The sequence below is a fragment of the Piliocolobus tephrosceles genome, chromosome 12, assembly GCF_002776525.5.
Source record: "Piliocolobus tephrosceles isolate RC106 chromosome 12, ASM277652v3, whole genome shotgun sequence".
NCBI classification, from domain to species: Eukaryota; Metazoa; Chordata; class Mammalia; order Primates; family Cercopithecidae; genus Piliocolobus; species Piliocolobus tephrosceles.
The window spans coordinates 36,028,674-36,052,989 of record NC_045445.1 but is presented as its reverse complement, the minus strand read 5'-3'; the positions used below and the strand labels follow the sequence as shown (position 1 = coordinate 36,052,989).

At 39.0% G+C, this 24,316-nt stretch overlaps 1 protein-coding gene across 1 annotated transcript in view; it reads left to right on the top strand.

Moving 5' to 3' along the window:
• The first annotated feature begins 681 nt into the window (after window positions 1–681).
• The window catches only part of WDR44 (WD repeat domain 44), a 93,413-nt gene continuing 69,778 nt past the window's right edge, over window positions 682–24,316 (top strand). The window contains exon 1 of the mRNA XM_023202370.1: window positions 682–1,258. Coding sequence (XP_023058138.1) covers window positions 1,182–1,258 — 77 coding nt within the window. The 5' untranslated portion in view covers window positions 682–1,181. The remainder of the gene's footprint in view (window positions 1,259–24,316) is intronic.

Below are 24,316 nucleotides of genomic sequence, written 5' to 3'. Positions count from 1 at the left end.
CGCTGGGCAGTTGAGGATCAGAATTAAGCCATTAGCTCGCAGGCTTGCAATGATATCTGCTCAATAAATATTTACCATTTAGCTGACGCACATCTTGGGCAGTAAGAACTTCTCTCACATTGTGTCGGCAGCGACAGACGTGTGCGGAGAAAAAGTAACCGGAGGCCTTATATTGGCTCAGCTCCAGCAATAAATCCATCATTACTCCATGGAATTGGCACACTCCCCGGGTATCTCTCAAGGACCCCACCCTCTGGCAGGCAGGATCGTATCTAGAGATCTCAATTAAAGATCTCCTAGTCAATAAGGGCGAGTTATTCTAGTAACGCCAGAGGTGGTGGACCTGCCGACGCCCTAGGGTGGGACATTCCGGGCTTGGATAGTAAGACATCGTAAATATACGCCAAAATGTCCACACCAACGTTTCCCGAGAGCATTTCTTTACAAGAAGAAGACCGACCCAAAATCATCCCTCTCAAAATCCGTCTCTTTGGAACTGCAGTCAGGGAGTAAGGCGTTCTGAGTGACCCCACCTACGTCGGGCGCGCGCTCTCAAAGCCCGGGCACCAAGCTGCTAGACTCCTCCCTTCGGGAGGCTCAACCCCTCCCTTCTCGGCTACTTCCGGTCCTCACCGAACGCCCTCAACGCGCTTGCGCCGTTTTGATAGGCTTCCCGGGCAGAAGTAATCAGAGCGCTGCCTCTCTGGAACCGCCCCCGCCACCTCTTCGCCCCGCCCACGTGTTACCGCCCCTCCCGAAATCTCGCGAGGGTAGGTGCGCGTCGGTATTTTGCGGGCAACTAGCTCTTCCAGCTGCTCTAAATTGCTGCTGCGGGAGAAACTGGAGCCGCTGTCGCCGGCGCGCCCTTCCTCCCCAACTGCGAAGAGCCACCGCCTCTTTTGCGCTCCTTATACACCTATCACTGGGAGCGGTGGCAGCAACAGTCCGTGGACCCACCGCCGCCTCTTCAGGCGGCCGCTTTGCCGGTCATTCCCGAAGCCCGGCAACTGAGGGCGGCCACCTTTCCTTAACAGTCTCCTCTCTTCAGATCGTCTGCTCCCTCAGCCTCGCCCGGGACCCACTTCCCCAGTCTCACCCGGGTGGAGGTCGACGAGGAGGAGACAAGAGTCACCCTTCCTCCAGGCGGCGCCGGCCCCCTCACCCGCGGGTGTGTCCTATAAATGGCGTCGGAAAGCGACACCGAGGAATTCTATGATGCCCCTGAAGATGTGCACCTAGGGGGCGGCTACCCCGTGGGGTAAGTAACTGCAGCTGTGGCCAGGAAGCCGGGCATCCCAGGCCCCCCGCATCTCCTGTGCCTTCCCCCTACGCCCCTCCCAGGTCCCGCTGTGTCTGCCACCGCTGTTCCTCTCCGTCTCACTGGAGCGCTTCAGAACCCAGACCTGGGGCTTCTTAGGGTGGGGTGACGCGGAGAAGGGACAGTCGCCCACCTCGGGCAGCCTCCCGGCCGTTTCCCTACTGAACGGTCCCAGGGTCTCTCTCGGAGCCCGTTTCTCTTCTGATCCAGCCTTCTGTGAGGGGGAACAGCTTACGAGCCTGAGAGTCGGAGATTTGTATCTGTGGGGTTCTGAGCTTACCTTTCAAACATCGGTTTTGGCCTCGGGGACCGGAGATTAAAGGAGCAGTAACAGGAGAAATGTAACTTGTAGTTTTTTATCCTCCCGTTTACCGCTAACTTACCTATTCACTTCAGAGGTGGCTGTAACTCTCCCCTATTTGCCGTCCTCTTTTTCTTGCACACAGCGAAAATGAGCGGGGGGGAAGGTTGGGTATTTGCTTAAGAAAGTCCTCTAGCGAATGTACTCTAGATCAACAGTGTTTTATTAAAATAACACCTTGTCATGAGTTAAAGGAAATCGAATACACGGTCCCTGTTAGGAAGAATGCGGTCTAAAAGGATGACCGGACAGAAGAAATGTGCACAACTGACTGCAGAGGGACAAACAAGTGCTGAGTAATCTGGTGATTGGAAGGAGAGCCCCAGCTTTGTGTTCTTTATCTAATTCTGCACGATGTTTTAGTGGTGATTAATATGGGTGATTCTGAATAGGAAGTACAGTAGTTGGAATGCTCGCTTGACTAGGACTTGTATTTACTTACCCACTTCTCCACTTTTCAAAGTTGGAGTAGTGCTTTAAAGCGATTTCGCCGAACTCCCCTATGAATGTACGTGGAAGTAGAGACAGTGAAATATATTTTCATGCTGTAAGAACTTGAGGATTGGTAAAATTTGTATGTTAGTATAAAGGACTAATATGGTTCCAGAAGTTCACTGCCTTCAATTCTCATACTTACTCCGTGGGAGAAATACCCTCTGTGATGCAAGTATAGTTAGCCATGCATGCTAGAAGTCATTCTAAAAACTAATGTGTGTTTATACACAATATACACCAAAAAGTTACAGTAATAAAATCAGAAAGCATTGTACTTTGGTAGATTTCAGATATGTGTCTTTCCAACAACCTTCATGTCACTGTTGTGGGATTTTGGGGTGGCAATGGCCAATCTTGAGATGGCACCGAATCTCCTTCAAGTTCAATATCTGAGACAAGTTTAGAGCTAAGTGTAGAGGATAGGAAATACATTTGGGTTTTGAAATGTATTGGATTTCCGTGAAATTTAATTTTTTTGTGTGTGGTTTTCCCTTCACAGTAATGAACTGACAATTCAGATTAAATGAGAGACCAAGTCCTTTGGTGCTTTTGTGTGTGTGTATTGGGGTGGGGGAGGGAAATCATCAGTTTATGAGATGATCAGTTTAGAACTACTCTGTGGATATTGTTTCTTTCTATTGAGTAAGTTTAATTTCAAAGGATGCAAGTTATATCAGGACCTGTGTAAACTGTCTAGTCCAGTACCTGGGCACAGAGAAAGCATTCACAGTGTTCGTGCTGGTCTCCTTCCTTTCGTGGCACTGGCATATTTGTTAACTTTACACAGAGCTTACTTTGGGAGATATATAGAACTTGGAGCTATTTTACGTATCTAAACCGGATGAGTCATTTTGACAGAATTGATAGAGTCACTTCTTCCCTCATGAGATAATATAGCTTCTCAAGCACTTTGATCCTCTGATATTAGGTGAAGACTAAAAAAGTTTCTCAGAACTCAGCTTTCTAATTTTCACTTTAACCTGCCCAATTACTAAGTGTGTTGAGCTCTATGGATAAAACTACAGGGTCAGTTTGTGGATTTCAGGGCTCCTTTCTGTATTAGAGGATTGGAAAGAGAATAGACTAATCTGGAGAATTGCATCTGAAAAGAACTGGCAGCACTGAGAGGGTAGAAAAAGGTTAGCATCATTTACATTTTCCTCTATCCTTTGTTAAAGGTTGTATCATTTGCATAAGACACTATGAGGAGATCTGGGTGGGCAATTTATAACCTGGAAATGTAGTGAGAAATCTTGATTTGTGGAGACAGATTGCGTTACTAGATACTGGTCATCAGAAATATGTTCTGTTCCTTGATATGATCTGGAGCGGCAAACTATACAATTTCTAAGGTTAATAGACGGAATTTGGGCACTTCAGAAATGTTCCTTGCTGTTGTGTGTTTGGGAGTACACAGACTATGTCAACAAATTGTAGTAAACTGAATAGGCAGTGGAGACTTATCTCGTCTTTTGTTAATTAGCACATTCCTAATACACAGGCTGTTTCCTAAAATTAATTTATGTCTTGCATTTTCCTTCAAATGATGTCTTCGGCTTTATTAATCTACTCTTTGAAAGCAAATTTAATAAGAATCAGCCCAGTTTTTTTAGAGACTTTTAATTCCAATATAGCCTACTTTTCCACAGTGGCAGATCATCTTCACTTGCCCAGCTTTGCAATATATACCATATTTATAATGCTTTTTTATTGGTATTTTAGGTCAGGGTTTCTTATTTTCTTTTTTCTTTTTCTTTCTTTTTTTTTTTTTTTTCTTTTTCAAGACAGGGTCTCACTCTGTTGCCCAGCATGGAGACGTGGCAAGATCATGGCTCACTGCTGCCTCAAACTCCTAAGCTCAAGTTATCTTCCCACAGGTGCATACCACCCTGCTCAGCTAAAGGCTTTTTTAGAGATGGGGTCTTGCTATGTTGCCCAGGCTGGTCTCAAACTCCTGGCTTCAAGCAGTCCTCCCACCTCAGCCTTCCACGGTTCTGGGATTACTATCGCATGAGCCATCTCGCCAGGGGCAGGTTTTCTCATTTTTATCTTCATTTTTACCTTCATTTTTATGTATGAGGAACTTTTTTTTTTTTTTTTTCCGAGACCGAGTCTCACTCTGTCACCCAGGCTGGAGTGCAGTGATGTGATCTCTGCTCACTGCAACCTTCACTTCCCGGGTTCAAGAGATTCTCCTGCCTCAGCCTCCTGAGTAGCTGGGAGTACAGGTGTGTGCCACCACGCCCAGCTCATTTTTAGTAGAGACAGGGTTTCACCATGTTGTTCAGGCTGGTCTTGAACTCCTGACTTCATGATCCGCCCACCTCAGCCTCCCACAGTACTGGGATTACAGACGTGAGCTGTGCCTGGCCTAGGAACCTTAGACTCAGAGACGGTTAAGTGAATTGTCCTAGGAGAGAGCTTTTAAGTAGCAGAACTGGGATTTGAAACCAGATCTTCAGACTCCTAGTCCAGTATTTTTTTTTTTTTTTCTGTGGAGGGCAGTGAGAGCAGGGACAGAGAGGTGGAGAGAGATCCTCCCCTGGTAGATTCTGGAGTAAAATGCTTTAGGACCAAGTTGCTGAATTTAACTGATACATCTTTAAAACCAGCAGCCCAAACTTTTTTGTTCTCTTGGCAAGAAATTCCACTTTCTTTCAGCAAAGTGTGTTTTCGTTTTGTCATAGGAATTTTGCAAGATCATACTCTATTGCAGCTAGGAGGGACATCTATCTAGTTAAACTCCTTCGTGTAAAATGTTGTGAAAACTGAAACCTAGAGAGAGAAAGGAACTTGTAAAAGCTGCCACAGCAAATTAATGGTGGAGCTAGATCTAGAACCTGATCAGTTTGACTGTCTGGCGTTCTTTCTGCTACCGGGCTGTCTTTTGATAGAGCAGGAAAGAGAGGAGGAACTGTGTGGTATACTAGAAAAGAGCCCTGAACTGTGAGTCATTTATTTCCTCGTCTTTAAACTGAGGGGATTACACTCTTGAGAACCCTTCCAACTCTAAATGTCTTTATATTGAGGTTTAATAGTGTGCTTGTATTGATAAGCTTTTATTCTTGGTAAATCTTTCCGTGATTTTTTTTTAACCTTTTAGTTTAACTTAATGGTGTTTGGTACATAGTTCGAGACCCATAAATTTGAAATTAAGTATTCACTGGGTAAATTATATATGAGATGAATGCCCCTGCTAGCTCATGTGGTTTATACTTACACATACTAGAGGCTGGCACTGAGAACATGTTGTAAAAATAAATGTAACATTTTCAGCACTCTTTTTTTTTTTTAGTGGCAGCCAAAATATTTTTGAGGCCTTGGAAGAAGGATAGAATCATAACATTTTTAGAGTAGGAAGGGACTGGAGATCATTTTAGCCCAGCCTTCCCTTTTAACTGAAAGTGAAATTTAGATCTGAGAGGGGAAGTGACACATTGCTAATAAGGGCAGACTGGAACTAGCTCCCAGGTCTCTTGATACCTCACTTATACCATGCTACCATGTCTGTGGACGGAGGGAAAGTATTGCTGGGTATTCCTGCCATAGGTTTCTGGCACTTACCCTATTAGCTGGGCTCTTAAGATGATTTACTTGACTGTTTCTTCATACCTTGCCTATCAGAGGCCTTGAACTGTTGTAGAATCCTAAGTTTGCCCACTAGTTTTCTCCAAGCCAGGGTGAAAAACAATGGCAAAATAGCTTGTCTAAGAACAGTGATTATTTGTATTATTTTATTCTTAAGCGTTTAGTTAGTATTAACTGCAGTCTATCACATTCAGGTTGGAATAATGATAAAATGTTAAGTCATGGGAACTGAGACCAAACTGTCCTGAATAATTGTTAGGTCTGAAAAACAAAAAGGTGTGTAGCTGCCTTTGTTGAAAACTCAGCTTCTCACTTTACTTAGGTGTCAGAAACATTTCTCTCTGAATTGAAAATTGATACAAATTTTAATTTAAAAAATATCTGTGCAATATTTATTATTTTAGGAAAATTTCCTTAAAAATGGCTGTTTGTTGAGGAGTTGACATTTGATCACAAATTTGATTACTGAAGGTTTTGTGAAGTGATAGAAATATATTTACCAATGCTGTTTTATCACACTCATGTAACATCATATTGAAGTGAGAAAAAAAAAACCCTCTACATATTAATTAGTAAATTCAAGTTCTAAATTTAGTGACATACGGCCAGGCACCATTTTTCACGCCTGTAATCTCAGCACTTTGGGAGGCTGAGGTAGATGGATCACCTTAGGTTAGGAGTTTGAGACCAGCCTGGCCAACGTGGTCAAACCCCATCTCTACTAAATATACAAAAATTAGCTGAGCATGGTAGCACACACCCAGCTACTTGGGAGGCTGATTCAGGAGAATCGCTTGAACCCGGGAGGCGGAGGTTGCAGCGAGCCGTGGTTGTGCCGCTGCACTCCAGCCTGGGCAACAGAGCAAGACTCCGTCTCAAAAAAATAAAATAAATAAATAAATAAATAAACAAGTTATATTTAGTGAGTTCCAACTATCAATTGATAACTCATGGGGGTAGGATAGTCCATAGTGGCATGGCAATTTGGGGGCTCAAGTTGAATCTGTATGAACTCCTGTAAATTGAAAACTTTATTCTCTTCTTGTGATAATCTACTTCATAAGATAGGACAGATAAAATTTGTTTTCTTTTTTTGCTTGTTGAGACAGGTCTCACTCTGTCACCCAGGCTAGAGTGCAATGGTGCAATCTCAGCTTACTGCAGCCTCAACCTCCCCAGGCTCAGGTGATCCTCCCACCTCAACCTCCCAAGTAGCTGGGACCACAGATGTGCACCACCATGCCTGGCTAATTTTATATATATATATATATATATCCGTTTTTTTTTTTTTTTTTTTTTGGTAGAGATGGGGTTTCACCATGTTGCTCAGGCTAGTCTCGAACTCCTGGGCTCAACTGATTGACCCAGCCTCGACCTCCCAAAGTGCTGAGATTACAGGTATGCACCACTGCACCTGGCCTTTGATTTTAAAAAATATTAAAAACCTAAATAGTTTTAGGATGTGAAGTACAGTGGTGGTCTTAAACAGAAAATAATTTCTAATTACTGGTATTTTAGACTTACTGTATAACCTTTACATTACCAAACACATGTGTTTGTACTCTTCAGTTCATTGTTAAGACTTTGACAAAATCAGGTGAATTTGCCAGGGAAGCACCTTTAAGAGGCTGTTTGTTTCTTCCTCATACTCTGCAATTTTGGTAGTTACTTCCTGGGGTAGTATGAGAGGTGAAGGAAGGGAGTATAAAGAGATCATGCAGGTTGTGGTGATGGAGGTGGAGGAGGTAAAGGTAGCCCCAGCAGTAGGTATAGAGACCAAGTTACAGTGCTGCTTCCTGGGGCATGGATAACTGAGATACGACAAATCCCATCATTTTGATAAACATGTTCACAGCATGAATTAAATAACCCCTTCTCTAAAAGATTAATAACCTATAAGAAATACCTCAAATCAAAGTTAAAGTAGCAAAAATTGTAGGTACTTTATGATGTCCTACTGATACTTAGCTTGAATTGATAAATAACCTATGTTTCTCATTTCTATCCATAGTTAGGCTAATATCTACAAACTTTCACAAGGTCTGTTCCCCTCTCACTGTTGGATATTATTCAGCTAACCAGCTACTCTTCAGAGTGAAACTTTTTCTATTCCCTTATTTCAAACTCAGCAGTCTTTGTGTTAGTCTGTCATCTCATGATTCAAAACCGAGGAAAAAGCACCTACGACATAATGTGGGCCTCATACCTGATGGCAACCCCAGTGTTTTTCCTCAGTCAGTATACAAATTTATCTTGGTTACTATAGCAACCAGTCTATCAGTTATTCTTCTAGCTCTTTTGCCTTCTCTCAGATACTAGGATTACCATATAATCAGGTTCTGCCAGAGCGCTTCAGGTCTTAGAGTTCTATTACCAGCGGCAACTGTCTGGCAGTTCACAATTTGGCATTCCATCAGTCAGTTGTTTTTTAAGTCCACAAAACCTTTTTGTCTCCAAACCTTTTTAAACATTTTCAACATATACAGTTTAACAAAAACATATTTAGGCAGCAATTTCCTCATACTAATTTTCTCAATCCAGTGTTAGTCATTGCCCTGAAGATTGAATGCATTGCATCACTGCATCCAGTAGCCATCCCTTTATAATAACAGGTAGAATTGATTTCCAGATGGAGGGTGACCATTTACGAAATATATTTGCAAATGTGATTTTAGACTCAGTATCATCACAAACTAGCTAAAATGACTTAAAAGCATCTTGATCATTAGCAGCTACCAAATAACCCAGCTTTTAACAAAAATGATTTCTGTAGGTTGTAGAAAGAATGTTTAGCCTTTAGATTAATTCATTTTAATTTGAGAAAGCTGTTTAGAAAACTAATAGGAAGTGTTATCTTGCTTTTGTAGCCCTTGAATAAACAGGAAGAGAACAGTAAAGACTGAATAGTTGTATGGGTCTTTATTTTTTAAAAGCCATATGTCTTTCATTTTTTAAATATTTATTTGACATACTTTTTTAACTCTTAAAAGCCTCAGAATTCATGTAACTAAAATAGTTTTAAATTATAAATATGTTTACCTGTTCTGCTCAAAATAAGGATTGGCCAGGTACAGAAGCTCATGGCTGTAATCCCAGTGCCATGAGAGGCTGAGGTGGAGGGATCACTTGAAGCCAGGAGTTTGAGATCAGCCTGGGCAATGTAGCAAGACCTCATCTCTACAAAGTTTTTAAAAGTTGTAGTAGGGCATGATGGTGCATGGCTGTAGTCCTAGCTGTTTGGGAGATTGAGGCAGGAGGATTGCTTGAGCCCGAGAGGTCAAGGTTGCAGTGAGCTACGATCACGCTACTGTACTCTGGCCTGGGCAGCAGAGCCAGACTCTGTCTCTTTAAAATAAAAGCAAAAACAATAAAACTATAAATTATGATAATGCTTCAAGGAAATCTTTAATTGTACAAGTAGACTTTAGAGCGGTTTCACTTTCTCCAGAGTCCTGATCTTTAAACTTTTTCAAAGGAGGAGTCAGTTTTTAAAAAACTCTGAGGATGAAATATAAGATTTTTTGAAACTTCTAAGGGAAAACTTGAATGGTTTTTTTTTTAAATTATTATACTTTAAGTTCTGGGGTACATGTGCAGAACGTGCAGTTTTGTTACATAGGTATACATTGAATGGTATTTTCTAATAGGTATGCTATACAGAACAAGCCATACCTGTAACAAGCTATCTATATCTGTATAAAACCTACTTGGCCGCTACTAATTGTAATAGACTATTCTAGTACAAAACTCATTGAATCGTGGGCATTCTTATGAACCACAAATCAAACTTTCTAGAGAACCTATAAATAATATGTAGTGCTATATGCAAACTCACTGTCTCAGAAGCTCAAGAGAAGAGGTGGGAGTATTCTTTCTGACATTGTTCTTGAACTGGTAAGAATAGCTGTGGATGAACTTAATATCCACAGTCCTCTTAATTCTGTGCCTGAAAGTATTCATCGAAATTGGAAGACTGAGGGAATCATCTTTCTGGTTATTAGCAGTGCTGTTAACAATTGAATGTTTTTTAAAATCTGTCTTTTAAAATATATTACCTATCCATGCCAAACTAAAATGGCAGGTGGATTGAACATTTCACTCAGCCCCAACTCCACCCCTTTCACTGCCAGCTTTTTCTTTCCTAGCTTACTCATCGTCATTAGTACAGAAATTTCCTAGCATAACTACTTCTTGTCCCTTAAAACTGAGAAGGGCAGTGATGGAAGAAATATAAAGAGTGGGAAACTTTTGGAAGAAGTAAGGGAAAAATTGGTTACGTTGGATATGGTGGACAAGTTGATAAAGATTGTTTAGTGTTACAGGTGGGGCTTAGTCTTTGGATTAGTGAAAGATAGGTGAGCAAAATGAACAGGTAGCTTGATAAAACTAGTAGCTTTGTAAGTGAAAGCAAGTAGGTTTGTCTGTATTTTGCAATCGGTATTTTATCTTTATTAGCTTGGCTTAAGGGTTAAGGTTAATGATTGAGATCAGTTCTTTTTCCTTTAAGTGCACGTTACTGTGCCTATTATGTCCCAGATCATAGCCCTTAGCTGTTGACTTTTAACCTTTGCCTTATTTCCCAGCATGGTCCACAGTTATGTGTACTAGCGCACACAAGTTTTAGTTGGGGAACAGGGTGGTGAGTAAGCATGCTCTGTGGTATCTACTGCTCTTCACAACTTCTTCTGCTTTTGAACTTCCTGGTTCTCTCCAATCTACAGTCACCCCTAACCACACACAGGTACCAGTTCCTATAAGAGGAGGTAGGTAAGGGAGCTGAGGCAAGGAGAGTGCTTTGGATATGTAGGATCTTCATAACTTGGGGACATCCTATACCCAGTAAATATTAAATGTTAACAAGTGGAACCTTGGGAAGTGTTGCCAGTTATCCTGCATTCCTATCAGTTCCTTGTTACCACCTTTTTTTCAGGAATGAATGTGTTCACAGTAAGAAAGAAATATTATAGTGCGACATGTTACATGCAAAGAATGATAACTCCATAATGCTAACGGTGGGCATTTGTTTTCAAAGTTCTTTTAAAAAGTTACTGTTTCAAACAATAAAAAGCAGTATTTTTGTGCCCTTCATTTTAAGCTTTGACATAATTGATTACGGTATGGTAGCCAGGTCAGAAAATGACCTTGCTTCTGAAAGAGCTGGAATCCCAGGCACTGTTCACTGCATTTCAAAGGGTTATGTTCTTTGTTCCTAAGGGAAACCCCCTCAGGATGTGAGCCATTGCTGATTTGGGTTTCTGTGCCATGTCAGCAAGTCCTAATCCCAGATTTTTTTTTTTTTTTTTACTATAATTGTTTTATAGATTGTTGTCAGTTGCTTAGTTAGGCCACAGTACTGTATTGTGTTTTGTTTTTATTTTAGTATAACTGATTCATTTTTTGGCCACAAGCCTCTAACTAGAAACACAAATGTTTCTTTTTCCCTTTCCCTTCAAATGTGTTTTGTAGTAGTCACAAAGAGTGTAGTTATTAACATTTTCTACCTAATCAAACCTCTATTGGCTTTCAAACTAATGGGAAAAATGTATTCCTAATAGCTGGGTAATTACAAAAAAATTAAATGATTAGTAATTACTATTTAAGATATAAATAAGATTGAATAATTTTTAATAATAAATAGTAAAGGTCTTAAACTTGACCTACATAGTGTGTTCTGTAGGTAAGCATTCTAGATAATTGAAGATTTTTGTAGAATATATATATCAAGTAATTGATATATATTTCTTTTTTTTTTTTTTGAGACAGAGTCTCGCTCTGTTGCCAGGCCGGAGGAGTGCAGTGGCACTCCGCCTCCCAGATTCAAGTGATTCTCCTGCCTCAGCCTCCCGAGTAGCTGGTGTGCCACCATGCCCAGCTAATTTTTGTATTTTTAGTAGAGACGGTGTTTCACCATGTTGGCCAGGATGGTCTCCATCTCTTGACCTTGTGATCCTCCCTCCTCGGCCTCCCAAAGTGCTGGGATTACAGGCATGAGCCACTGCACCTGGCCTGATATATATTTCATTAGAAAAAGAATATAGAAGTAGAAATTCAAGTACATAAAGCATAGAAATTAAATTTAGAAAATAAAGTACTTAATAGCAAATTTTATTGAAATATATTTGAGTTTCTGTTATTCATGGTATTGCAGGAAAACATGAATAATTAAAAGCTACCAGTTACACGACAGTCTCAGTTATGTCATTAGTTTACAACTTTCTTTCCCATCAAAACTTTTATCAAAGATAATAACAGTAGGTTTTCTTTAATTTTAAGAAATAAATAGTTTGGTTTGAGTTTTGTTCCTCTGCTCATTTTTGGTGATGAGCAGTGAACTCAAAAGAAGAAAAACAAGAAATCTTGAAGTCTGTGTAATCAGTTCACTAATAGAATTTATCAATTTAAATTTTTAAAAAGGGGGGGCTCATGACAGGTGCTTTAGAATGCTAATTTTTATTTAGAGGTTACTGGCATTTACTTTTTAAAATAAGTACCCCACCAGGTGTGGTGGCTCATGCGTGTAATCCCAGCTACCCAGGAGGCTGAGGCAGGAAGACTCCTTGAGGCCAGGTACTTGAGACCACGCTGGCCAACATAGTGAGACCCTGTCTCTAACATTTTTTTTTTTTTAAACTTAACCAGGCATGGTGGTATTTGCCTGTAGTCTCAGCTAGGTAGGCGTAGAGGGGGGTTACTTGAGCCCAAGAATTCAAGGCTATAGTGAGCCATAATCGTGCCACTGCATTCCAGCCTGGGCAACAGAGTGAGACCCTGATTCTTAAAACACACACAGCCAGGCACGGTGGCTCATGCCTGTAATCCCAGCACTTTGGGAGGCCAAGGCGGGCAGATCATGAGGTCAGGAGATCAAGACCATTGTAGCCAACATGGTGAAACCTAAAAATACAAAAAATTAGCTGGGCATGGGGGTGAACACCTGTAGTCAGAAACTAGCTAAAATGGCTTAAAAGTATCTTAATCATCAGCTGCTACCAAATAAGCAAGCTTTTAACAACAATGATGTCTATAGGTTATAGAAAGAATGGACTTTAGATTAATTCATTTTAATTTGAGAAAGCTGTTTAGAAAACTAATAGGAAGTGTTATCTTGCTTTTGTAGCCCTTGAATAAACAGGAAGAGAACAGTAAAGACTGAATAGTTGTATGGGTCTTTATTTTTTAAAAGCCATACGTCTTTCTTTTTTTATATTTATTTGACGTACTTTTTTAACTCTTAAAAACCTCAGAATTCGTATAACTAAAATAGTTTTAAATTATAAATATGTTTACCTGTTTTGCTCAAAATAAGTAATCCCAGTGCCATGAGAGGCTGAGGTGGAGGGATCACTTGAAGCCAGGAGTTTGAGACCAGCCTGGGCAATGTAACAAGACCTCATCTCTACAAAAAGTTTTAAAAAATTAGCTGGGCATAATGGTGCATGCCTGTAGTCCTAGCTATTTGGGAGGCTGAGGCAGGGGAATCGCTTGAACTCGGGAGGTGGAGATTGCAGTGAGCCGTGATCGCGCCACTGCGCTCCAGCCTGGCTGCAGAGCAAGACTCCATCTAAAACAAACAAACAAAAAAGAAAAAACCACCACACCACACAGATTAGTACTCCATTTAATGTTTTAGGTAACTTACAAAATCATATTAATATAGCCATTCATGGTGTATCATGCCTGTAATCCCAGCACTTTGGGAGACCGAGGCAGGTGGATCACTTGAGGTCAGGAATTCCAGATCAGCCTGGCCAACATGGTGAAATTCTGTCTCTACTAAAAATACAAAAAGCCAGGGATGGTGGCACAGAGGAGCTCCTCCAGCTACTCGGTAGACTGATGCAGGAGAATCCCTTGAACCCGGGAGGACAGAGGTTGCAGTGAGCCAAGATCACACCACTGCACTCCAGCCTGTGCGACACAGTGAGACTCCGTCTCAAAACAAAACAAAAAAATCTTAGCACTTTAACTTGATAAAGCTTCTATAATACAGCCTGTAGCCCAACATCTTGTTTACTTTTTCAAAACTAACAGTGATCTAGCATGATTGAATTAGATATTGATTTTTCTAGGCAGGCATAAATTTAGTTATCTGTTTCTGTCTTGATTTTACTGGAAATTACTTTAAGTCATTAATAGATTTATTCTAACCTACTTTAACAAATTGGGACATTGTGATATAACTGCCTTACCTTGGTGTTATTGTTTTAATGTAGGTATTTATTGAATGGTTGTGAATGTGCAGAATAGAATGTTTTTAGTTTGGAATTCTTGAGTAGGCCCAGGAAAATGGTTTTCTCTTTATGTCAGTAAATACATTATCAAGCTGTTCCTTTAGGAATATGGCATAAATCTGCCCTACATACATCATTTTTGAAAAATCAGGTTGTCATTTTAGATAAGATATAGTTGTGAAAAGGTCCACTTGAAGTTTTGTAATTACCTTGTATGTGAACAGATGTATATTTCACAACAAAGTTTCCTTTGATTTCATTAAAGATCGTTTACAAATATTGCCACAAAACCTTTCAAAAAACATAGGGCCATTGTGCCAAATTTTCTATCTATTTCTATTAATATCATTGATAAAATAATTATTAGTTAATTTTAGATATATTCTACGCTTTCATAGTATTTAAAATTTAAATGTCCTTTCAAAAGGTAATAAAAGTAACAATTCACATCTTGAGGATTCAGTTAATTTTCTATTAGATAATTGTCATAACTATATTCTCAGCTTTTTGTGAATGTTGTCAATAAACCAGTATTGCTTTGTATCCAAGGAAATTCGAGTGATTTCTATTTTCTACTGCCTAGTTACATGACATTTTGGGATGTACTAGGAAAATCAGACTAATTTATGATTGCCTAGCACTTATTTTTTTACTGCTGTTTTTAGACTTCAGGTTTAGTTGGGATTATCACTTTTGGTAATAGTTAACTTAAAATATTAGTAGTCAACTTAAAATAGGACTGTGAGAATGAGAGTGGTACTGTTACAAATGATTTGGGTTTGAAAAGCCAGCAGATGATTTTTCTCTTAGATGCCGTTTCTTCAGTTTGAGTAGTACTGTCTTTAGGTTGAAGGTGCTTATATACATTTCAACTCCAGCGTACAGTATTACATACCAAAATTTAAAAGCTGTGCACTTAGAGCAAGATTTAAGAACAAAGCAGAACAGTCTCTTGTTCTCTAAACTTGAAGTGTTTTTATTTTTTGGTTCAGCCTAGGGTTAGTTTTGTTTGTTTTTATTTTTTGTTGTGTGCTTCGTTTTTTGTTGTCGTCATTTTTCTGCCTGGCCTCAGTGGGCCCAAGAAAGAGTTCTTGTTAAATGTTTTCTGAGCACCAGATACCCGATTCCCTGTTTAGACTTAGCACTTCAGTGTTGATCTTAGTTTGCTGTCAAATCTTACTGTTTCAACTTGCTGGGCTTTAGAAATCAAAACTCTTTAATTAGTTGCTTACTTTAATGACTGGCTAAGTCCTTATCTATGCTCATACCCTGTTCACCTCAAGGACCTTAGAATCCTAGCACCTTCTTTGTACAGGCAGGCTATTCTTTGCTCTGCTTGATTCAGTTCCTTGGTGCACTGCTTAAGCTCATCTTACTTTTGTGTTTCCCTTGTAACAAAGGATAGAGGGGGATAAAAACAAAATCAAGCTGTAGGGTAATTTCCTGGTGAACCTTTTGTAGTCACTTTCATGTAAGAAAAGTGTTTCCCAAGCAACCAGCTTTATTCTAGCTGACTCACTTTATACTCCCTCCTTCCATGTCATTGCTCCTTTTTACCTCTTTAGGAGTCTGTTAGGAATTTTGCAACCTGACAAAAGGCTTCTGCAGAGCCAACCACCTTTTTTTCCTCAGGGCCTGAAAAAAAAGTGAGTCTTCTTACTGACAGGAAAAGAAAAAGAGACCTTGTTAGTCAATTTTTTTCTGTATGTTCAATTGTTCTGGTATATTCTTTTCATTGAGTATAATGAAAAGTCTGAAAATAATGGTTAAGTGTGAGATTGCTCTAATATTTCCTTTTTGTACTTTAGGAGGTCGTTCTTTGAGTTCCTAGTTGTTTAGTTGAATATGAAACAGGTGGCAAATGTAGGTTTAGTCTACACACTGATTCCTTCCTATTCGCAGAATGGTTTGTGTGTTTGTTTTTAGATAATCTTCAGGTAGGGAATAGAAAAACACCAAGCCCAAGAGGCAGAAGAATCTGTCTATAGCTAATGAGTGAGAAACTAACTGTAGGATGGTTTATGGTCTCTGGCTCTTTGAAACCACAGAAATTTAAAGTTATTTTTAAAAAGCCAACTTGGCTGGGCCCAATGGCTCATGCATGTAATCCCGAGTCAGGCAGGGAGGCCAAGGCAGACAGATTTCTTGAGCCCAAGAGTTCAAGAACAGCCTGGGCGATGTGGCGAAACCCCGTCTCTTCAAAAAAAGAAATAATAATAAAAATTAGCCATATGTAGTGTTGCACACCTGTAGTCCCACCTACTCTGGAGGCTGAGGTGGAAGGATCACTTGAGCCTGAGAAGTGAAGGTTGCAATGACCTGAGATCATGCCACACTGCACTACAGTCTGGGCAACAGAGACCTTGTCTCAAAAAAAAAAAAAAAAAAAAAAACTACGCCTAAGCACTTACACCATTATTTTGAGTCCTGGTTACTTTAAGGCCGTACCACATGAGGGCTGAAGATCTGAGTTTAAAATTGGAAAAGGTGTTCCTATAATTGCCGGGAGAAAAACCAGTAATTGCCCAGAGAAAAACCACTTGCAGAAGCTATGAAAAACCAAGTTAGATTCCTACTATAGTCGGCCATGTCAGTAGCTGATTTCAAAATATGAGTTTTGCAGTAAGCCAGGCAAGACAGTCCAAGTAGCTTTGTTTGGGAAATCTAATCTATATGGGTTCTTAATACATACTTGTATTGATTGTCATTCAAATCTAGGAGCTATTAGTGCTTCAGTTGTGGGAAAATTGTGAGATTATGCATTGACAGAATTGAGAAGCAAATTCTACTTCATGTTACAGAAGACTCATCAGATTTTAGATTGATATAGAAATAATAGGCCGGGCGCGGTGGCTCAAGCTTGTAATCCCAGCACTTTGGGAGGCCGAGACGGGCAGATCACGAGGTCAGGAGATCGAGACCATCCTAGCTAACATGGTGAAACCCCGTCTCTACTGAAAAAAAAAAAAAATGCAAAAAACTAGCCGGGCGAGGTGGCGGGCGCCTGTAGCCCCAGCTACTCGGGAGGCTGAGGCAGGAGAATGGCGTAAACCCGGGAGGCGGAGCTTGCAGTGAGCTGAGATCCGGCCACTGCACTCCAGCCTGGGCGACAGAGCGAGACTCCGTCTCAAAAAAAAAAAAAGAAATAATATAACTGAAATATTTCTACTACCCTTTTTGTAAAGTGAGGAGACTGTTCTAAAGTGACTTTGTATATGTAATAACAATCCCTTTTTAATGACAAAATAATTTTAATTGATATTTATCTAGAAAGTTGGCTGTTGATGGTTATTTGACATATACAGGTTGACCTCATTTTGAACATGTTGACTGAGAACAGTTTCAGTGATTATAAGTCAATTCACGTATCTAGAGATTTTGTCAATGTGTTACAGTAGCCATCTTGGTTTTGTGGGGCAATCTAAGCCAAAAATAATGAAGCTGTTTATACACCTTCCTGCTTTTTGCTGAGCATTTTTGATAAATGTACATAATACCATACATACAGTATTTGCATTTAAGCCTATTCAGTGCATGCACAGTCTGGAAGAGCTCTGACTGAATAGACACATGTGCATATTTTTTCGCCATTCAGTGAACACTATTAAAAAATCAGATGAATATTTATACAATGGCCTTGGCCATGCAGTTCTTCCTGCTTTGTCCCTTTATCACACACTAACAGAATGTAGGATTAATTATCCACCTAATTCACTTGGGGGTGGGGTAGAGTTGCTGGATAAAGTACAAGACACTCAGTTCAATTCCAATTTCAGATAAACATACTAAAAATGTGTTCATTGTTTATCTGAAATTGGAATTGAACTGGGCATCCTATATTTTTAATTGCTAAATCTGGCAACCCTAGGTGGGGAAGAGGGAGGAGACTAGTAGATATAGGCACAGTTGTGAGATTTAAATACACCATGCGATGACAAGAGTAACCTTTACTGTCACGGGAATACTACGGGGTTTTTTTGGTGCAATGGTGTTTATTTTAGTGTCCAACACTTTTTTTTTTTTTTTGAAAATGCGTCAGTGCTCAAAGCTCAAAAATAATAAAATGTGGCTCACACCTATAATCCCAGCACTTTCGGAGGCAGAGAGGCAGGCAGATCACCTGAAGTCAGGAGTTCAAGACCAGTCTGGTCAACATGGCGAAACCCCATCTCCACTAAAAAATACAAAAGTTAGCCGGGCGTGGTGGCAGGCACCTGCAATCCCAGCTGTTTGGGAGGCTGAGGCATGAGAATCGCTTGAACCCGGGAGGTGGAGGTTGCAGTGAGCCAAGATCACGCCATTGTACTCCAGCCTAGGCAATAAGAGTGAAACTCCGTCTCAAAAAAAAAAAAGGGAAAAAAGAAAAAAATAGAAAAATGTAACAATATATTGTTTAGGGATACATGCATGTATGATAAAACTATTTTTGAAAACAAAAAATTAAGGGAACAATAAGTGAAATCTGGGGTGGTAGTTACCTCTAAGGGAGCAGCAGGCAGATGGAATAAAGCACATAGTAGCTGCACTGGTATTAATGCTAATTCTCAGTTAATATGGTGAGTGACAAGATGTATTTTTTTATGCTTCATAATTACATGTACACATTGCACATATCAAATACAGAATAACATTTTAAAAGATAAGTTAAAACAGAGACTTCAATAAGAAAATTAGCCTATGTGCAACATTTAACTGTATATACTTTCTAAAATAAATCCAAAATCCAAAAAGTAAGGTCAAAAGGCATTCTGAAATTTTACCAGTTGGCTAAAGATCATATCGAGCAATTAATAGATTCTAGAATGATTACTTGTCTGCTGTAATACATCTAACATAATTAAACTCTTTGGTTTGTGAAAATTTCATTTTTATTATTTGATGTCTACGGTGGTGAATCTTCAGTTTTTGTCTTTACTTGGAAAGATTACTGATTGTTCATATATATTATACACCAAATTAAAGGAAAGAAAAACACCAGCTAGAGCATGCATTAAGTGATTAATTCAAATGAGCTAGGCATAAACTTTAGGATTCCTAGAACAAAAAATTAGAAATCTGGGGTTTTTTTTATTAATTTTTAAAAGTTAGATTTCTAACTCCTCCTTTGTAAAAATTATTACAGCAGTCTACAATATCCATCAGTAAGCAGAAAAATTCATCTTTAGCAAGTGCCAGTTGAGAGCAATAAGCTGAAGTTAGTGTTTAGTGTAAATTTATTTAGTGTTTTAAAGAACTTCTATAGTCTTATATAGTTTTGTCTTGTAGAAATAGCTGGAGGGTCTATTCCAGAAAGCCTATCCAAATATGTCCTCTTCCCCCACTTACATACACACTTAGGTGCCCCTCCTCTGTGTTTCAAGGTTATCATGTGCTTGTGTCTCTCATTGCAATTGTTACCTTATATTGAAATTATCTGTTATATTTTCCTCAGCTTATCAGATTATGACCTTTCTGTGGGCAAGGGCTGGATCTTTCTCACCCTTTATATTTCAGTGCCCGAAAGTGCCTGGCACATGGTAGATAACCAATAAGGATTTGTTGACTGAATGAAGGGACCTAAAGGCTCAACTAATACAACTCCTTCATTTTACAGGTGTGGAAACTGAGGTTTAAAGAGATTGTGACTTTAGAAATAGAAACAAGACCACAGAGATTGTCTGTTCCAGCCTTCTGCAATATCCCTATTGAGACATCATTGAGTTTCTGTTTTAATACTTTATCAAGGAGGCAGCTCATTGCTTTTTGTAAACTCAAGTTGGTACTGAGATTGTTAGGTTGAACAAAAGCCTATCTCTTTGTAATTTCTACCCTTAGTCCTAGTTCTGCTGCATGATGCTTCAAACATTTGAAAACAACTACTTTTCTTCCTTATCTTCTTCTGGTTAGCCATCCTTAGTTCTTTATATCATTCCACTCAGTTTCTAGATAGTTCTTTATATCATTCCACTCAGTTTCTAGAACATTCACCAAATTGATTTCTCTTTTGAATATGTTCTATTTCATCAGTGTTCCTTTTAAAATGAATCTCAAAAAGTATATGATGTTCCTAAGTGTGCTTTTATCAGTAAGAAGTAGAATAGAATTTACCATTCCCCTTGCTCTGGACATGATAGTTCTGATAATTCAGCCTAAAAACACAGTAGTTTTGGCAACCATATCACAGTCTTTGTCTGAGCAATCAACCAAAATACCTAAGTGTTTTCACATGACTTGCTGTTAAGCCATGTGTCTCCCATCATGCATTTTACATTTATCCCTACTACATTTCATACTGTTAAGATTTGACCCATTGTTCTAGCCCATTGAAATATTTTGGTTGCCGGTTGCAGTGGCTCATACCTGTAATCCCAGCACTTTGGGAGGCTGAGGCGGAAGGACTGCTTGAGCCTGGGAGGTCGAGGCTGCAGTGAACCATGATCGTGCCACTGCACTCCAGCCTGGGCAGCAGAGCAAGACCCTGTCTCCAAAAAAAAAAGGAAGTATTTTGGGGTCCTGTCAGCCAGTATATCACCTGTCTCTCCCGACTTTGTGTTATCTGTAAATTTAGTAGATATGCCGTCAGTGTCCTCATCCAAGACATTTGTAAGAACATCAGGTAGGGTAGAAAATTTAGTGCTTAAAACCAGATTTTTGTGTGTATACAATATTCCCTTTTATTCTAGGCTGGTAACCCTATCGGAAAAGGAAATTAGGTTAATCTTGCATGATTGGCTTCCGTGAATGCTTGCTGACTCTTAATGAGTATCTTTTCCCCTTGCATAGGGCCCTTAAACAATTAAACAGTGCTTAAGAAATTTGTTTGGAATTGACATCAAATCAATCTGTCTGTAGTTGGTGGCATCTAGGCATCTACCTGCTTTACAGAGTTGACTATTAGTGTTTTCTTCACATCATCCCCTTCCATTCCCCTGATTCTTCAAAGATTTTAGATGGAAATTGAGCTCTGTAAATTCTCAGATACACTCGGACATAATTTGGGAGAGTAGAAGGGAAGTCACCTATAATATTAATAGTTAGGTACTTTTATTTCCTTGAATGCTTTGGGATTCAGTTTCCTCATTCTACAATTTGTTTTTCCCTTTCTGGTTTGACTATCAGTAATCTTAATAGAATAAAAAAGTTGAGATAGCCTTTTACATTATAATAATGTATACTTATCCATATATAAGTAGACCTGCACTTTATATTTGTTGTGCTTGTTCTGAGTATAAATTAAAGAAAATCTTTGTCTCCAGTATTTTTTTAAATCTTAGCACATTCTGAGTGCCAGCCTTTCTGATAATGTTCTTACAGGTTTTTGAAATTTTTCTTGGATATGTGCCCATTCCATCCTTCCAATCTCTCCTGCATGTTTTTAAAAAATATATTTCTTCTGACATGTCACCATGGAGATGTAATCAACAAAATTCAGACATGGGAAATTCTAGAGGATGAGCAACCTACTTTCTTTAACACATGAATTGCAAGAAATAAGAGAGATTGAAGGGGAACCTGCTGATTTATTGAAAGAGACATATCAACTGATTGTAGTATACAGATCTTATTTGATTGACATAAACCAAATGTAAAAAAATTTGGGCAGTCTGGGAAGTCTGAATGTTATATAACAGCGTGTTATATATAATATATATAATCTCTTAATATAATATATTGCATATAATAAGGAATTGTTAAATTTTATAATAGTGTTGTGGTTATGTTTTAAAAAGAAATCTTTGTCCTTTTTAGATGCATACTGAAGTATTTATGGTTAAAAATGAAATGGTTTCTGGGATTTGCTTCAAAATAATCTGGCTGAGGGGTGGAAGAGGAGTGCTGATATTGATCATTGTTGAACATGATCAACATGTTGTACATTTGGGTTTATAATATTATTCTCTCAATTTTGTATATATTAGAAATAGCCATACGTAAATGTTGGAAAAACTCCCCCTAAATATTTATTGTCACATAGATTTTTACTGGCAGATTTGGGACTAAAACTCAGGTCTCCTGTTTCCGCTCTTTTGTTTTATTGTGTAAAATTATAGCTCTTGTACTTTCAGATTGATGTCATGTTGTCCTTTCAGTGTCTGGGGCCCCCAGACTTTCCCTGAGAAATTTGTGGTAGTACTTCTAGATAAATTAAGGCCTTACTAAAGGGCCACAGTTTCACTTGACTAGCTACCTACCTATGTGAAACCATAAGGGACATTAGACTTACTAGTGTAGAGAGGCTGCATGGGTTATTAGAACCAGCAAAGAAACTTAGGTCCTAGTCTTCACTAGGTCTTAGCATAAGTTCTAAGATGGCAGGGACCATGTCTGTTTTGTTCACTACTTTATACCCAATACCTGGGACCATGCCTGGTACATGGAAACAATCAGTAAATGTTGAATTAATGGATTAATTTAACCCATGGCATCATTTCCCTCACATGTAAAATGAGACAGTTGGTCTAAATGATACTTAAGTTTCCTTCAGATACTAAAAAAAAAAGTACTCTTGCCTTCTGACTGATTTTTTTAAAATCCTTTTAGGATTTTAAAAAGGGTTACTGTGAATGTCTTTCACACTAGGTAACATCAGTAGGTAATATGCTCACTTTGAATAACTGTGATAGAAAAACCACAGTTGTTATATTGTATCGAAATCTTTTTAAAAATAGACTACTGTTATATATTTTCTGTCAAATTGGTATTTATTTCTATAAAGTACATGGATACCATTCTCAACATACTAAATTAGGGAGTCAGGGTTAGCAAGTTCCAAAGTGTAGCCATCTAAGAGGGTTACTAAAATGTTCCCTTTGTTTGCATACTTGTACTTTTTGCTTCAGTTGTATTGAATGCAGTACTATTATGTCAGAGTTTATAAAGAATTTGACATTTTGCTTCCCATGGAAAAATCAGTGGGCAACTTTTGGTTAAGTTGTAGTTATTGTCATCTTATCAATGACTAGGCTCCTGTCATTGGGAATAATGACCTTATTAAGAAATTTTGCTTCAGGTATCTGAAGATTATCAATCAGGTCAGAGTTTATTAAACAAAACTAATTCCTATACCGTTTTATAAAATCACCAGAACAGTGTTTTGAAGTCATGTACATTTTTTGAAATAGTGACTTTATATATATATAATATATCTAATTTTTTTTTTTTGAGATGGAGTCTTGCTCTGTTGCCCAGGCTTTAATGCAGTGGCATGATCTCAGCTCATTGCAACCTCTGCCTCCCAGTTCAAGTGATTCTCCTGCCTCAACTTCCTGAATATGCTGGGACTACAGGTGTGCACCACCACACCTGGCTAATTTTTTTTTTTTTTTTTTTTTTTGGTAGAGATGGGATTTTGCCACATTGGCCAGGCTGGTCTCAAACTCCTGACCTCAGACAATCTGCCCACCTCGGCCTCCCGAAGTGCTGGGATTACAGGCATGAGCCACCATGCCTGGCCAAAAAAATTTCTATAATTAAAATGCTAAATGAATAGGGACTGGAGAAAGCATGTAATAAACTATTTCATATTCAGACATGAGCTTTGTTAATATAAACTAAATGTTACCTAGTGTATGAAAATAATTTTCTTTCTTTTTTTTTTTTTTTTTTTTGAGACGGAGTCTTGCTCTGTCACCCAGGCTGGAGTGCAGTGGTGCGATCTCTGCTCATTGCAAGCTCTGCCTCCCAGGTTCACGCCATTCTCCTGCCTCAGTCTCCCGAGTAGCTGGGACTACGGGCACCCACCACCACGCGCGGCTAATTTTTTGTATTTTTAGTGGAGACGGGGTTTCACCGTGTTAGCCAGGATGGTCTCGATCTGACCTCGTGATCCGCCCACCTCGGCCTCTCAAAGTGCTGGGATTACAGGCGTGAGCCACTGCGCCCGGCCGAAAATGACTTTCTAATAGAAAACAGGATATAACACATTAAAATGTTCTATTTATATTGAAAGTTGCTGAAGTACTAATCTTAAAATTATCTTTATATTCAAAACCTAAGTGGAAGACACACTAAATAATTTTAGTATTTGATCTGTAAGCCATGTGGGTTTTTTAGTAGAATATCAGTACTTATTGGAATCAGAATTTATTTTGAAGCTGTTTCAGATGTTGCTTTTTATGTTTAAATTCAATTCCTGCATTGATAGACACTGTGTCTTCAATTTCAGAAACTATGTTGCAAAATCAAAAATTTGCTGTTTTTGACATTAGGCAATGATTTTTTGGATTTAACCCCAAAAGCGTAGGCAACAAAAGCAAAAATACACAAATGAGATTGTGTCAGACTAAAATTGGTCTGATAAAATTGCACAGCAAAGGAAACAACAGTGAAAAGACAACCTACAGA